General features: G+C 39.6%; 1 protein-coding gene across 1 annotated transcript in view; it reads right to left on the reverse strand.

Annotated features, from left to right (window-relative positions):
- TMEM131L (transmembrane 131 like) overlaps window positions 1-14,288 on the reverse strand; it is a 79,487-nt gene that overhangs the window by 35,013 nt on the left and 30,186 nt on the right. The window contains exons 4-8 of the mRNA XM_063156342.1: window positions 10,310-10,381; window positions 9,283-9,406; window positions 8,126-8,242; window positions 5,971-6,081; window positions 119-196 (exon numbers count right to left, since the gene is read on the reverse strand). Of these exons, the coding sequence (XP_063012412.1) occupies window positions 119-196; window positions 5,971-6,081; window positions 8,126-8,242; window positions 9,283-9,406; window positions 10,310-10,381 (502 nt within the window). The remainder of the gene's footprint in view (window positions 1-118; window positions 197-5,970; window positions 6,082-8,125; window positions 8,243-9,282; window positions 9,407-10,309; window positions 10,382-14,288) is intronic.

Here is a 14,288-nt window from a genome sequence, read left to right on the forward strand (position 1 = left end):
AACTGAGACATTGAAAACTACATTTTTGCTAAAACTTCTACAGCTGTGGAAAGTGTCCCTCTAAGCTGGGCTTAAAATAAGAAGACTTACATAGATATAAAACAATAATAAAACATACCTTAACTTGCTGATATGTGTCATTAGGTAAACTGCATTCAAGCTGAACCCGTAATAGACTAGCATTCATAGTTTCTGTCTGTAAGAAAGAAAAGTGAAGAAAACATCAAACACATTGCTTCAAATATTATACAAATCCAATTCACATACCATAATTTATAAAGATAATAGGACTGCTTCCTCATATAAGTAACATAGCAATGTAAGGAATTTTTTTAATGAATACAATTACTCTGTACAATAGTTCAGTAATCAGTCTCTGAATCTCAAGACTCCATCAATATCTACCTACTTATCAAACTATTATTACACTTGATTATTAAATATTTATACAGCATCTGCATGAGTACTCTTACAAATTTTCTTATGCCAAAAAACCTGTATTCAACAGGGCCTTTGTGTGCAATATAAAAGCTTGTTTCCTTGTTTTCTGTGTATTTTCTTTGCTGATTGGATACTGAAATACAGTATCTAGGCCAAGGACATAATGCTTCTTGGACGTGGTCTGATACATAGGCTTCATGCCAAAATGGACAGACAGAAAATACTTGTTTTGCCTTTTTATTCACTAGAATAGGAAAAGAAAAGAAAACAAAAGATGACATTGACTGTGGCAGTTTGTAAAGCACTCATAAATCTAATGGGGTAACAGCACTAACAAAGTCCAGTATAGTTAATGAAAGCTATCTGGAAATCTGCACTGCCAAATTACTGGCACAAGCTGCACAGCCAGTATATCTCGATTCTGAATTAAATTTTTAAAAAAACAAAATAACAAAAAAGCCAGAAACAGAATGGCAGACCTGTCACTCTGTCAGTGCCTTTCTTACAGCCAAATGTCAAGCTAATTTTGAGGCTAATGTGGAACTCCCACCCTCTGTTCTCTTGTGATACTGATATATCTGAGTAGGGTATCTGCAGGTTCAGGTTTTTGAAGGTGTTGATGAAACTGACTTTAAACAATTTCAATAATTTGATGGTGAAAAGCAAAACTGAAGAAATTTTTGAAGGTATCTAGCATCCTATTTCATGCCTTTTTAGTACAGGAAAAATAGGACAGGCACATGAGTAGAGAGATTCAGCACATGTGTGGCATTTCATGGGGTCCAGTTTTATAAAAGCACTGCCAAAAGGAAGCCAATATTTGCATTCCAAATTCAACAGGATTTCATACCAAAATGACTGAGGCTTCACACAAGAGGGCGACGTAGCCCCTGTAAATGTGGTTAGTGGCAACTCAAACACAGTCCCCAGCACAGCTTTCTGGGGGCTCAAACCCCTGCAACGTCTTGTCTTCTTTTACAGATGTTTTTGTCTGTATCAAATTGTGAGAGCAGGAAAAAAAAAAAAACCTAAAAAAAAACCTAAAAAAAAACCTCAAAAAACCAAACACATGGCTGCTAGTGGAGTTTTAACAAGGCAATAAAATTAAAACTTTGGAGGTCATTTTCTGATCAGATAAAACCTGATGCTTAAAGTTCCCTTTTCAGTGCTTCTTTGAAAAACACTACTGTCATTTAAAGTAACTTAAGACCCCACATCCATATTAAAAAAATCAGCTAGATTGTATTTTTCCAGTCTTTGTTTTTCTTGACCTGGCATAGATCTAAGATGAGAACTGCTGTCCTTAAAATTGAAGCTTCAAATGTACAGAGGGGGAAATAATGTTACTGGGGTATATTTGCTGTTGATCTGTTTTCTAAGGGAAATTTTTATTTCTTTATGAGGCTATCTTCAGAACAGGAAATGGATTTGCATTTCTCTAAGGCAAACAATAATGCATAACTGATATGCCCAATATCTTACAGCACCAGCAGGATGGCTCTGAGTTAACCCTAAAGAGAAGATAATGCATCTGAGAAGGAAACACTGTCAGAGGCAGAGTTTCCAAACAGACAAATCCAGGACCATCTCCCAGCAGTGCAATCACTCCATTTATACTGTAAACACCACTGCTAATGAATCAGAGCAGAGAGCTGAGTTATGCAGCCAGTGCTTGTACCAGGGGCAAATTAAAAAGGAGAGGCACAGCAGGGAAATCTCAGAGAGCTCTGCAAAGCACTGCCACTTAATTACCTGGTGCCTCTATTTTGTATTAGGTACTCGGGCATACGTACTTGAATGTACACACATACTCAGCACCCACAAATCCTATATGAACAAAGACAACTGACAGAAACCACACAAATGGTCTCGAAGATTTTTGGATATATTCTTGCATCATTACCAGGACTGTAGAGTTCAAATCACTTCCTGGAGTTTGTCTACAGTATCACTGAAAAAGAACAAACCTCCTCTTCTTCCTGTAGGCTGATCCCTCAAAGTTCCTGTCCTGGACAATCCCTGGCCCTAAAGTGGTATTTCTATTCTGAATGGTGTTAATAAGCTGTCCCTGTAATAATGATTCAGCAGAGTTTCATCAGTTTTTTGCAGGCAGTTATCAGGATAGCACACCAAGAAAGCTCTACTGTCTTCCTTCCTTCCCTCTCCACACCCAAGCACCACACATGGACATGTTTGCTTCTATGATCCTCTGCCCACCAGAGCAAAACATAGCTTAAGGAGTGCTACATTTCTGCCAGTACTTGCAGTATTTCCCACGCTGTCAGTTCATAAACTTTGACCTCCTCTGGGCAGTCAGCAAAGTGGTATCTGTGTGTCTCCTACGATAAGACCTTCCACCCTGCACGCCACTCCTCCTCTGACATTTCCACCATCCTGAACACAGCCAGGCAGTGATGTAGCTACCCTCTTAGTGCTGTCCAAATACTAAACAATGCCAAAAACCAGGCAACTATAGCAAAGACTACACCCAGAAGCTGCGTAAACAAAGATGACCTATATGGGCTGCACCATCTGTCACGGCTTAGTGGTAACTAGCCACTGCTGAGTGGCCACGTGGATGTACAACGGATTCACACTGTGGGACACTGCTCTTCTTCCTCCCAACAAGTGAGCCACAAACCCAGAAATCCTGGGATCCAGGAGCACAGGCAGAGCATGCCAATCCCAACCCTTCAAAAGCTCAAACTTTGAAAAGGGTCACAGAAAGATGGAGATATTCAACAGTAAGAAAGGCAAGTTTGCTTTTTTCTTTTCTTATTAAGCACAAAAGTTTCTGCTAAAAAATACGCAGGAACGAAGAAGAAAAAAGAAAGGCCTTTGTGCTTTGCCCATTAAAAGATAAAGACAACACACAAAATCCATGGGAGTTCATTTTCAACAAAAAATTCAAACACAAACCTGTCGCACATTGTATTTCCAATGGAAACATTACCTTAAACTTCCATCTGTAATCCCCAGGTATATGTTATATTTCCAACACAAATAGCCTATAGTGGCAGAATTTTTACCCATACCCCCTATTTACAATTCTGGCCTTGACCTTCAAAATAGTTTCAAATTGAAGAAGCTCCAAAAGGGGTGGTCAATTTGGTGAAGAAATGGACAGCCCATTACCAAAGATACTACAGAGCATGGACACTTCAGCTTGACAAAGTGAAAGTTCTGATGCCACCTACAAACACTTCTAAGTGTCAGAAGCAGGATAAGTTACATAAATTAAATGTGCATCTCTATATATAAAATGGCCACAAAGCAATTTAAATTGGAAGTCAGGTGTAGGTTTCCAACCATCAAAGTAAGTATTTGGGGTAACAAGGCCTCCAGCAATTCTGGTAAGTCACTCTACCTAGCACATAATGGGACTAAATGATATCAAAGATTTTTTGGCCTTGATGACCAAGGATGTCAATTAACAATTTAAACACAACCACCTTTAAAATAGAAGGCAAAATACAGACACACAGCATGGAGCTCTCTGTCTGAGGTTTCCAAGCAGTATAAGTGGACTTCAGATGTAAGGACACCTTCCATGTTTCAAACTAAAAGCTGTCATGCAAGATTAGAACTCAATCATCCCAAGGTGAAAAGGGACGTGCAAATGAGACTCATGCTATCCTCAATTTATTAAAATAGATATTTTATGTCAGTTAAAAATAAACAGGGGAAAAGAAATGTGCATATGACTAAGTGAGTATGACTGGTTTGTTTTAAATGCTTTTTCACTACAAGACTCCATTCTATGTGTAATAGTTATGTATCCTTCAGCTTGCCCTTGTGTAGTCACTCACTCAAACCTCATCAACCTCTCTTCCTTCCACATCTTCTGAGCTTAAAATATAAACGGGACAAAACATAATGATACCCTTTTTTTAAATGAGATCTGGATGAGAATGTAAGGGAGATGAATTGAAAAAGGCACTTCTGGAGAGGACAGCTGGCTGTAGAGAAACATTCTTCTGAGAGGAACTCAAACTCAAACCATAAACTCCTGTCCAATATTTAGATCTATAATCTTCAACAGCTGAGGAGCCCATCCCACTGCTGCTCAAATTGATAACATGCAGTGAAGAGTGTTACATTAATTACAACACAGCACAGAAAAACTACACCCAGAGCTTGGAGAATTGAGTCAATGCTCTCTCCCACCTCATGTCCTACAAGATTAGTGCCAGGTGGTATCATGCTGCACTGCTAAACATGACCTCAAACTTGTACTCCATACAAATAAAACATAGGATAATGTTTGTCATTCTACAGTGAGGAAAATGTCAAATGTAGCCCATAGCTCCTCCACTCTGGAATTCAGAATGAACTGTAAAAGGGCATGTATGCAACTTTCAGATTCTACCTGACAACAACCCATTGAGCTAGATATGAAGAAGCAGACATTAACAGCATAAAAAAAAAAAACCCTTCTCAGTTCTACCTCTAGCACCCCAAATTACAAAAGCTGAAGATTTTTGCTTCCTTTCCAAAAGTCTGTCTTTGTTTGTCCACAAGCAAGTGCAACTGTGCAACTACAGGGAAGATACTGGTATGGAGGAAAAGAAAGGGAGAGAAGGAAACTGTGCCCTAACATTGGATAGAGGTAAGATTGACCTAAGATATACACAGCAGATTGAAAAATACAATCTGTGCTGGTATTTTTTCTCAGAGCAGAAGGCATCACACAGGCAATTAACGCAGCTTACATTCAGATAAAGTATTACATTTTGTTACATGCTAAGGTATTCTAAGTATGTTTTTGGAAAAACAATGTCTGTGTATAATACAACAGGAAATCTGAAAGATCAGTTTTTCAGATTTGTTATTCACTTGAGAGGTTCTGTATGGACTGGAAGACTATGAAAATATCTGCAACTGCAACCAAATGACAGAAATCATTAAACTTCTTTCAACTCCAGTATTTACATCTCATAAATTCAGCTGGCTGTGTTCTCCAGAGCTCCTTTGCTCCCAGTAAGCAAAGCTGGTATCTTCAGCACTGAGAGGGGCAGGAGGGGATGCTGCAGCCTGACTCCCAGCTCCCAGTCTCATCCATGCAGCACACCATGCTTTTTAACTGTGGCTAATTGTTGGTGCAACCCTGCTGGAAACTCGCATGGGGAACTGGCCAGAAGTGAAAAACAGAACAAACCAATACAGCTTCCCATCCTTCTCAATTTTATGCTATAAAGTTAATTTTTTTGTTTAGGGCAGACCAATTCTCTAGTTCAGTCAGAGCAGAGCCTCACAAATAGTTTTGCCAGCACAGTTTAGAGGGTACCCCACCACAGGGGCACGAAGAACAACAAGTGTGAATAGTTTAAATGCCAACTGCCAATGCCAACTTCATGAGACTGTCTCATGAAGCAGCTGATCACAGTAACCCTGCATCTTGCAATCTCTCTCCTGCAGTCACTGGTACTCGGATTTTTTGCTAATGTTCCTTGCATCCTCACAACCTGAGGTCAAAAATCTTTGTGGTTAAACAGACTTGGGTTTCTCCCCTCGCAATGTATACTGTACCAGTGTGTGTGATGCCTGGATGTTCTGAATCTGTGGAAGCAGTAAGTAGGCATTTGCTAGCTGCACTTTAGGTTCTTCTGGAGAAGATATCAGACTTCCTGTTCCAAAAACCTGGTATTAAAAAAAAAGGTCATTACATCAATATCTAGAATTTCAGTTTTAACAGCATCTTCCAAAACTACATTGTTAATAACAATAATCTTCCCAAAAACAGATCAGTTTTTCACATTAAATTCTTTTAAAGGACAATAAGCATAAAGTTCCAATGTAAAAAGTTATCATGGACATAAATGGCAATTAAGAATCATCACTCATTCAGGCACTATTACAAAGACAAACAAAGTACTCACTAGCAGGACATCAGGTTATCTCAAAAACGAAGCATCTACATTCTCCTACTATTCTCCAGGCAATTACAATACACCTATCACCATTTAGGAAAGAGATAATTTCTGAGAAAACTTTGTTACTAGCCTCACTGAATATTGAATTCAATGGCTTTGCCTTAAAAATGGAGTAAAATATTTTCTCATTATTTTGGTTTTTAAAGACTGCAGTTTTCAGAACATTGTAAGAGTTGTAATTTGGATGGCTCTACTGCATTTATATTTTGCTCCACCAAGATTAATTTATTGACAAGGAGATGCACAATAACTGAGGGGTGTGGAGCCAAGAGAGATCAAGGAGGCAGGGGATCATTAGGGGCTAACTAAAATTACTTTGGGCTTTTCACTTGTATGCATATATTTGTTGTTTTTTAAGAGGAAAAATCCACATATTTTTAATTAAGAGGATAACAAAATGCATTTTATGCTCACTGAAAATCTGACTACAGATAGAAAATACCAAAACAAAAGGAATATGCCTTTTTTTCTTTTTAATTGAGGTATTTATAATACAGTGGTGCCTTGTCTCCATTTGTTTGATTCTTCTGAACATACTCTCGAACAAATGCATTAGATACATCAGATGTTTCAAAGCTTTGGGGCTCTCAAGAGCACTGTAACTGTGCATCAAACACTCAAGTCATGCCTCCTTATGACTCTTAAACCTAATGTAAGCTGAAAACATGGACAGCTACTTCCTCTGTCTCAGGTAGCTGGTGAAAATGTCCAGGAAAACCAGCCTGCTACTGATTTTTGCAGCAGTCCAACAGGAAACAAACTGATTTTGAGGAGGCACTGACAACTGCTTCCCTGCAACGTGTTGATAAAAGGCTGAGCTGACTGGGCAGTAAATTAAGGGCACAGAGAAGGGTGAGATGTCAAAAAGAAAAGGTCAATCACTCTATAATGCACTTTTTCCTCATCCTTGATATGTTCCTGCCAAATGTGCCATTACCTCTAATAAATACTAGATAACTGCAACATTTGTATTAAAATCCCAAGTATTTCAACTGAACTTACCTAAGCTTTTATTTAAGAAGCTTTGTTTTCCAGTACAAGATCAAAGTATAGGAATGAAATAGTTTGATGATTGATTAAAACTGCCATTCTTTTTAAATCACTAAATTCAGAGTTAAGATTTTTCTTCGTCAAAATAATAAAATCCAAGAATTGAGTATATAGTGTCCCTTAAATTTTTTTTAAAAGCTAAAGACCTTCTTAAATTCAGTTATTCAGTTATTCAGAATATTATTCAGTTATTCAGAAAACAGACAGCTTTAAGGCACAAACATTACTTCAACTTTCATGTTTTATGGGCCTAAACCTCTAACCTTATGCTACATCCCCAATGTGTTTACATAAAATCCTGCAGAGTAGCTGAAAACCACCTTAAAACCTTAAATAATTCCTTGTGGGTTTTTCCCAACAAATGCATTCCAGCACAGTGCTGTCTAGACGACACTAATATATGAAACTAATTAAACCATGATCTTTTAAGTACACACATACAAATACACTTGGTTTTACCACCTCAACTGGCCCCACTAACAGCTGTAAGTTTAACCACATACATGTATGTGATCATGACACTAGCATGATCTGGTAAAAGGGATGAATTGGGAACATTACCCCACCTGATCCATATCAGGAATTCAATTAACTTTCAAAGTCCCTAAAATTATGAAAACCAATTTTTAAAACACAAGAAAATCCAAAACTCAAGCTAAAAATAAGAGCAGTTCCCTGATATGAAAAATAAGAGCAGTTACCTGATATGAAAGAACTCCATGAGATGAGGTATTTATAAATAATGAGCTTTCAATGCTGCCTTCTTCTGTGGGCAGGAAGAGTACTCTGAAAGACATCTTTCCCATGGCTGGAATCACCTGCAGAGAGCACAAAGAAGCTTGCTTGCTTGCTTGGTGCCAGTGATCACACACTCCCCACTCAGTCACAGGGCCCAGAGGACACTTCCACATGTACATCCCCATCTGTCAATCCCACTAAGCAGAACCTCAGCACTGAGAAGATTCATCTGTGTACAACTCTCAACTCTCACTACAAAGAGCTGAGATTACACAGCAGCTTGCCAAGTTATAGCTGGAGTTTCTCAGCTAGCATGGGGCCTCACCAGCCAAGGCTTCTTTTTGGATATTAACCCTGCAGCACGGACAGCCTGTGAGTGCACACAGACACCTCCCCACACAGAGAGAGATGGCTATTGCAAAGTGAATCAGTGCCCCTGTGATACACAGGCAAATCAGCCAAGCTGAACTTGGGCAACACTCTCAGTAGCTGTGGAATAACAATGATATTTATGTCTGCACAGTAATACCCATTCAGCTATAGTAAAAGCAAAAATCAGATGAAAACATAATAAAACCCCTTTGCACATCAGCAGAGGATAAAAGCTGGGCTTCATTCAACTGAGATCACAGCAATTCATTCTTAACATGCATTATATTGTTAAAAAAATCAGAGTTGAAATAATGGTCTTAGATCATAAAGGCAATTATGCCCATTACTGCAATGCAAAATACATAAAACATTTCACTGCAGGTTTTTCTGACGAATATGCAAGACCGTTCAAAAGACTGAAAATTCAGGGCTGTAGAACACCCACATGCCTGTGGATTACTGCATAATGCTGCTTAAAGCAGAATGTGATTTAAACAGCCTCTCTAACACTGAAAAATTCTTCTCCTCCTCTGTTACTGTCAAACACATTTCCTTCTGTAGGTTTTGGATGGCTTCTCCCAAACAAGTCTAAGTAGAAGTGAACAAAAAAACCACTAGCAAAACAGAAAAAGAGTTGGAGGTCCTACAAAAAAGCACAAAAACACAGAATGAAGAGCTCATGCCAGAGGAAGCAGGAAGGCTTGGCACCTGGCCATTACATACTTTCCAAAAGTAAATCAACACTCACCCGGCTATGAGCGGGAGACACATGAAACTGTCTAGTAGCTGTAAACACTGAATTGACTACAACATCTCTATCTCTACTAGGGTTGTAGGCATGCAGCATTTTAGCTCTGGGTATCCCCAGTAACCTAAAGCAGGAGAAAAAAAAAAGATAAATAAATTATTCACTTTATAAGCACATGAAAGGAACAACACAGATTACCCTAAAACATGTTCATCTGCAACAGTTACCTACTTGTAATTTATCTCTGGAAACACACCAAACAAATTTTGCCTTTAGTATACAAAGGCAAATATGTAACACTGGGATGCGAGGTACACTTGGCCAAAACTCACTGGAGTAACTAGAAGTTTAAAAAAAAAAAAACCCTTACAAAGCACAAAGTTTTGGATAAAAATATTTAAATAACTGAAGTCTTGTTCTGTCAGCTAAAGCAATGATTGTCTTGAGGCTTCTGCTTTAGCTAGTACACCCTAAACCCCAACATCTCAGACATTCCTTCAGTGCATCCTCTGAAATATTCTTTTAACTCACAAGGAGACTGTTTCTTTTTGGTTACTGAGAGATCAAAGTCTCATTATCACTTAAGAACAATTTTTAAAGTTTTCTTAAAAGAGAACTAAGAAAAACCTCATTTATTCTACCAGTATGTTTTGCTTGGGACTGGATTTTGTTATCCGAATTAAGAGGCAAAAAAGAAGTCCTTCCCTCACTAGAAAGGCAATCTTTCAAAAATGAACAACCAGCATGAAGCAATTATTTGACATCCATGCACAATCACCTGAAATGTACATCCAGAATGTATTATATTCCCAATTATCTTTTCCTCCTTCTCAGAACTATGTTGATTTTAACTTACAAAACACTGCAAGGCAAGAAATGTACTTCCAGCTCTGTGGCAATTACTACTTCTCTGTTTTTCAGACAGTGGCATGATCCCAGCTAATGCTTTTTACCCAACAGCTACCCAGTGTAGCTGTTCCTCCACACCTCATTATTAACCAAAATAACAATCATGTAAGATACTCACTGCATTCCAAAATGCAGAACTGATGGGTGAAAATGTAAGGCCTTCCCATTTGGAGGCATTTTTGCTGAGAAGCTGAAAAAAAGGGAAAAGAAGCCACAATTAATATTTAGTGGGCATGATGCTACAATCTGCAGGGAAGGAAGATACATTGCAGGCTCTTAACTCCTTCTATTCTGAAGCTTCCTTCCTTGCACAGGTCTCCACAGCCATGCTGGCACACCTGTTTATGGGGCTGTGCAGTGGACTGCACAGGGAAAACAACTGGGAAGAGTCCTGAGGAATGAAAATTACGTCAGCATGGAGCAGATTACTCGCCAATTAAATATCTATGGAAGCACTGGGACAAGCCCACCTGAGAGATGTAGAGGTAGAGAAGTAAATGGCAGCTTGGGCAAAAGCAGAGATCGAAGAAGTGCTTATATAGCTGTGACTGTAATGTAAAAGCCAGCTTGCTTCTTCTATGCAGAACAGAATAAAATATACTGTGAAGCACATATACCATCATCTTTCCTTTGCCCTACAAAAAGTCACAGTAAAGTTCCTATTAGTTCTAGGACATTTTTAGCTTATTTCAACATTACTCAATACCCTGTAACATAGAAATTCCACGATATCTTCACCATTTTCTCAATTAAAATTTGTCTTCCACAAGTCCCAAAAACCACAGTGATAAAAAACAAGCCTAGCATTTGTTTATTTTATCTGCATACCCAGTGGCACCCTGTTAAAAGCTTCCCCAGAAGCAGTCTGCATGTTGAATAGCCAGAACCAGTTTAATCTTTACTGGATGATGCTAATAAGCATCCTAGCAAGGATGAGCCAAAGAAGGGAGAGATGGACTGTGGTCTCATTATGTATCCAGCTGCTTTGCATAATTTGTGGTAGTACAGTCAATTGGTTCCCAATTTTAAAATGTAGTTCTGTGACATTACACCTTTAATATCTCTTACTGTGTACAAAATCCTGCTGTGATATTCTAAAGCAACAGACATCATAATTTATTACCAGTCAGGAAAAATAATACTTATTATTATGAAAGCCCACAACTTTTATAAAAAAATAGAATCATAGGATGGAGAGAATTCTCTCACTAGTGTAGCAGGCAGAATGCAATGTATCCAAGTAGCATTCCTGAGGAGCTGCTAGTGACAGCCTCCTTCCAATCACCTTGTCTCTGCAGCAGCCCACTCTTGCTCCATTCCTAGAAACACTGCAACAGCCAGCACCTTCTTCCCCTTCCAAAATTCAGCCTCAGGTACATACCCAGAAGTTAAGTCTGAGTACTGTTGTAACATATACAAATTAAAATTACTACTGTAGTAAAAGCCACAGATATTTGAGGAAGACATGTTTCTTAAAGGCCCTCAAATCCTTTTATTGTATGCATACACATGAACAGCAGAATAAAAGTTAAGCCACTGGTTAATGCACTACAATATGACCTTGAACCTCACCACAACATCTTACAGGTACTGCTGAAATACCTCTTCCCACCAGAAAAATTTTTCCTGACAACAGCAAGAAGTTGAGTGCTTCTCTCTGCCAATTCATGTAATTGGCAATAGCTCTCCAAGACTTGTCCTCCTTATGAGGAATTCTAGCAGCATCAGCTCTTTTCCTCTCAATTCTTGCTCTTTGCAATAGGTACCAAATGCACCAGCTGGGTGCAAATGCAGCAGTGGATGTTGGAGACTGCACTTAATTTGGTCTAGGTGAACATGGCCATGCTGTAGCAGTGGCTCTTAAAAATGCACTGTATTGCTGTTCAGCCAACCCTCTACTAGTCAAAAAAAAGGGAAAATCCCTGTAAGAGTAGCAGCAGGAGGATCCCAGGGGTGCCATTTATTCCTTCTGGAGATGGCAGCCTGGACCTTGCATGGCTGAAGCCAAGACTCAGTTAATGACCTGTGCAGGCTCCGAGCAGGCTCCTGAGCACCGAGATAACTTTGGAGCATCCCTGCACACCGCTTGACCAGGAATGGTCCTGTGATTACAAGACATCCAGCTTCTGCTTTGCACCCCACAAAAGCTGCCAAGTCACTTCAAGCTCCAGCCTGGCCCAGAAAGCAGCATAGCCACATTCCTGTGGCACCATGCCCATCACCCAGCCCACCGTCCAGCTCCAGGGCAGCTGCACCACTCATCAGAGGCCCCAAAGCAGTGCCAAAACATAACCTGAGAGCTGAGTTTCTTCAACAACAGAACTGGTGGAAAGAGAACTACCACTGCTTTGGGTTGGGTTTTTTTCCCCTCAAGGGAAAAGATGACAGGTTGGAATAATGGGAACAGGCAGGAGAACATTCTGCTCATGACAATCGAACAACTAGGATGTGCTTTGAAGTGCACCACTGTACAGAGAAAGAGACAGGCCCATCTACATTAGAAGTGCACTTCTCCAGTTTCTGTCTCTAAAAGGCAGCTGGAAGCTGGCAGAACACCATTCTGCATCCCCATGTTCCAAACACAATTCAGAGCTCTGTGGGGAATCTGACACTGAAATAAACACCAAGGCAATTTACTTAGACGTTTAAAATTTGAAGTCACTTCTAACAAAAAAAACCTACTTTTTTTTCTCTAAGAACATCATCTTACCAATAGATTCACCTCAAATTATGCCCAAAATTGCTCTTTTAACTACAGATGATGTGTCCAAAAAAAGTGCATGGATCCTTTCATGAGAATGTCACAGGCTTGGGAGAGACAGAAATATCTGCCTAAGAATGGAAGTCTTGAAACAACAAGTGTGGAGAAACAGGCCTCTTCACAACAGAAAAGGCCCAGTTTCCAGTTTTACTCTTTCAGTGCTTTAAGAATCTGCTAGCATCCCATTCAGCATGCCATCTAACAAAGCTGGTCCCCATGTTCCATGGCATCTCTTTTTGGCAGACCAGTTGAACAGCATCTTCTGAATGGCAGATTTTGATAGAGCAGTTCAATTCCAACATTTCAGAGGATACTTTTAAGCACGAGTGAACTGGAGGAGGAAGAAACAGAGGAGGGCAAGGAAATTCTTGGCAATTACTTTGAACGGTCGGTATGCATCAAAATTCTAGTTTAAATGGTGCTATTATCAATTCCCAGCCCAACAGTGCAATGCCCCTCTTCCTCTCCATCCACACAATATATCTAAAACCCTGACACCCTGAACTATCCATTTCCAGGAAAAAAGAGTAAGAAAAACTGAGGAGGGCACCATATGGTCACCCAGAGCACCAGGAGGCTCTGGGGACAGGTTCTGGCAGGAAAGGTGAGGGTGAACCCACGAAAACTTCAGCTCATCACCCTCGCTTGCAGAAAACACCCAGGAGAGAGAGACAAATCCAAATGTGCACACAACCATCAGGAATGCCTACCAGGGAGAAAGGTGGATATGGAACTGAAAAAAGTGGGCTGGAGGGGAGGTAGGGTAAGGAAGAGGGGTGACACCAGGGGAGAAGAGCAGGATGGAGGAATGCAAGCACCATTAATCACTTGTGCAAGCAGAGGAACACATAACTCTAGGGCAGCGTTTTGGGGGGAATTTTTTTGTTGTTTTTTAAAAGGTGCATGAGCTGTAAAATGTTAAGCTACCATATTCCCTCCACTAAGAAGCCCCAGAGGTGTTTGAACATGGAGAAGCTCCAGCCTTTCACAGTGTTTCTTGATTCAGGAAAGAACGTTTTGGTGTCCTGTTGGTTTGGGACTATCAAAAGGAGATGCTAATATAGGAATGCTGAGAGCACTGTTAAATACAGCATTGATATTGTTTTGCCCTTGCTTCTTTCAGTTCTGTTAGGCTGTGATGTATCAAGTAAATACAGGTAAACAACCAGGTCAGTATTTACAGTCCCAAACCCTAATATTTTTATGCAATGTATATTACAAACATTTGTTTAAAATAAGCAAAAGCCTTATGCTTCTCCCAAATTCCAACAGAAACAGATCTTTTTTCACAGGAGATTTGTTCCTACTTCACTGGTCAAAATCACAAGAGAAATAT

Source organism: Melospiza melodia, chromosome 5 (assembly GCF_035770615.1).
Source record: "Melospiza melodia melodia isolate bMelMel2 chromosome 5, bMelMel2.pri, whole genome shotgun sequence".
Lineage (NCBI taxonomy): Eukaryota > Metazoa > Chordata > Aves > Passeriformes > Passerellidae > Melospiza > Melospiza melodia.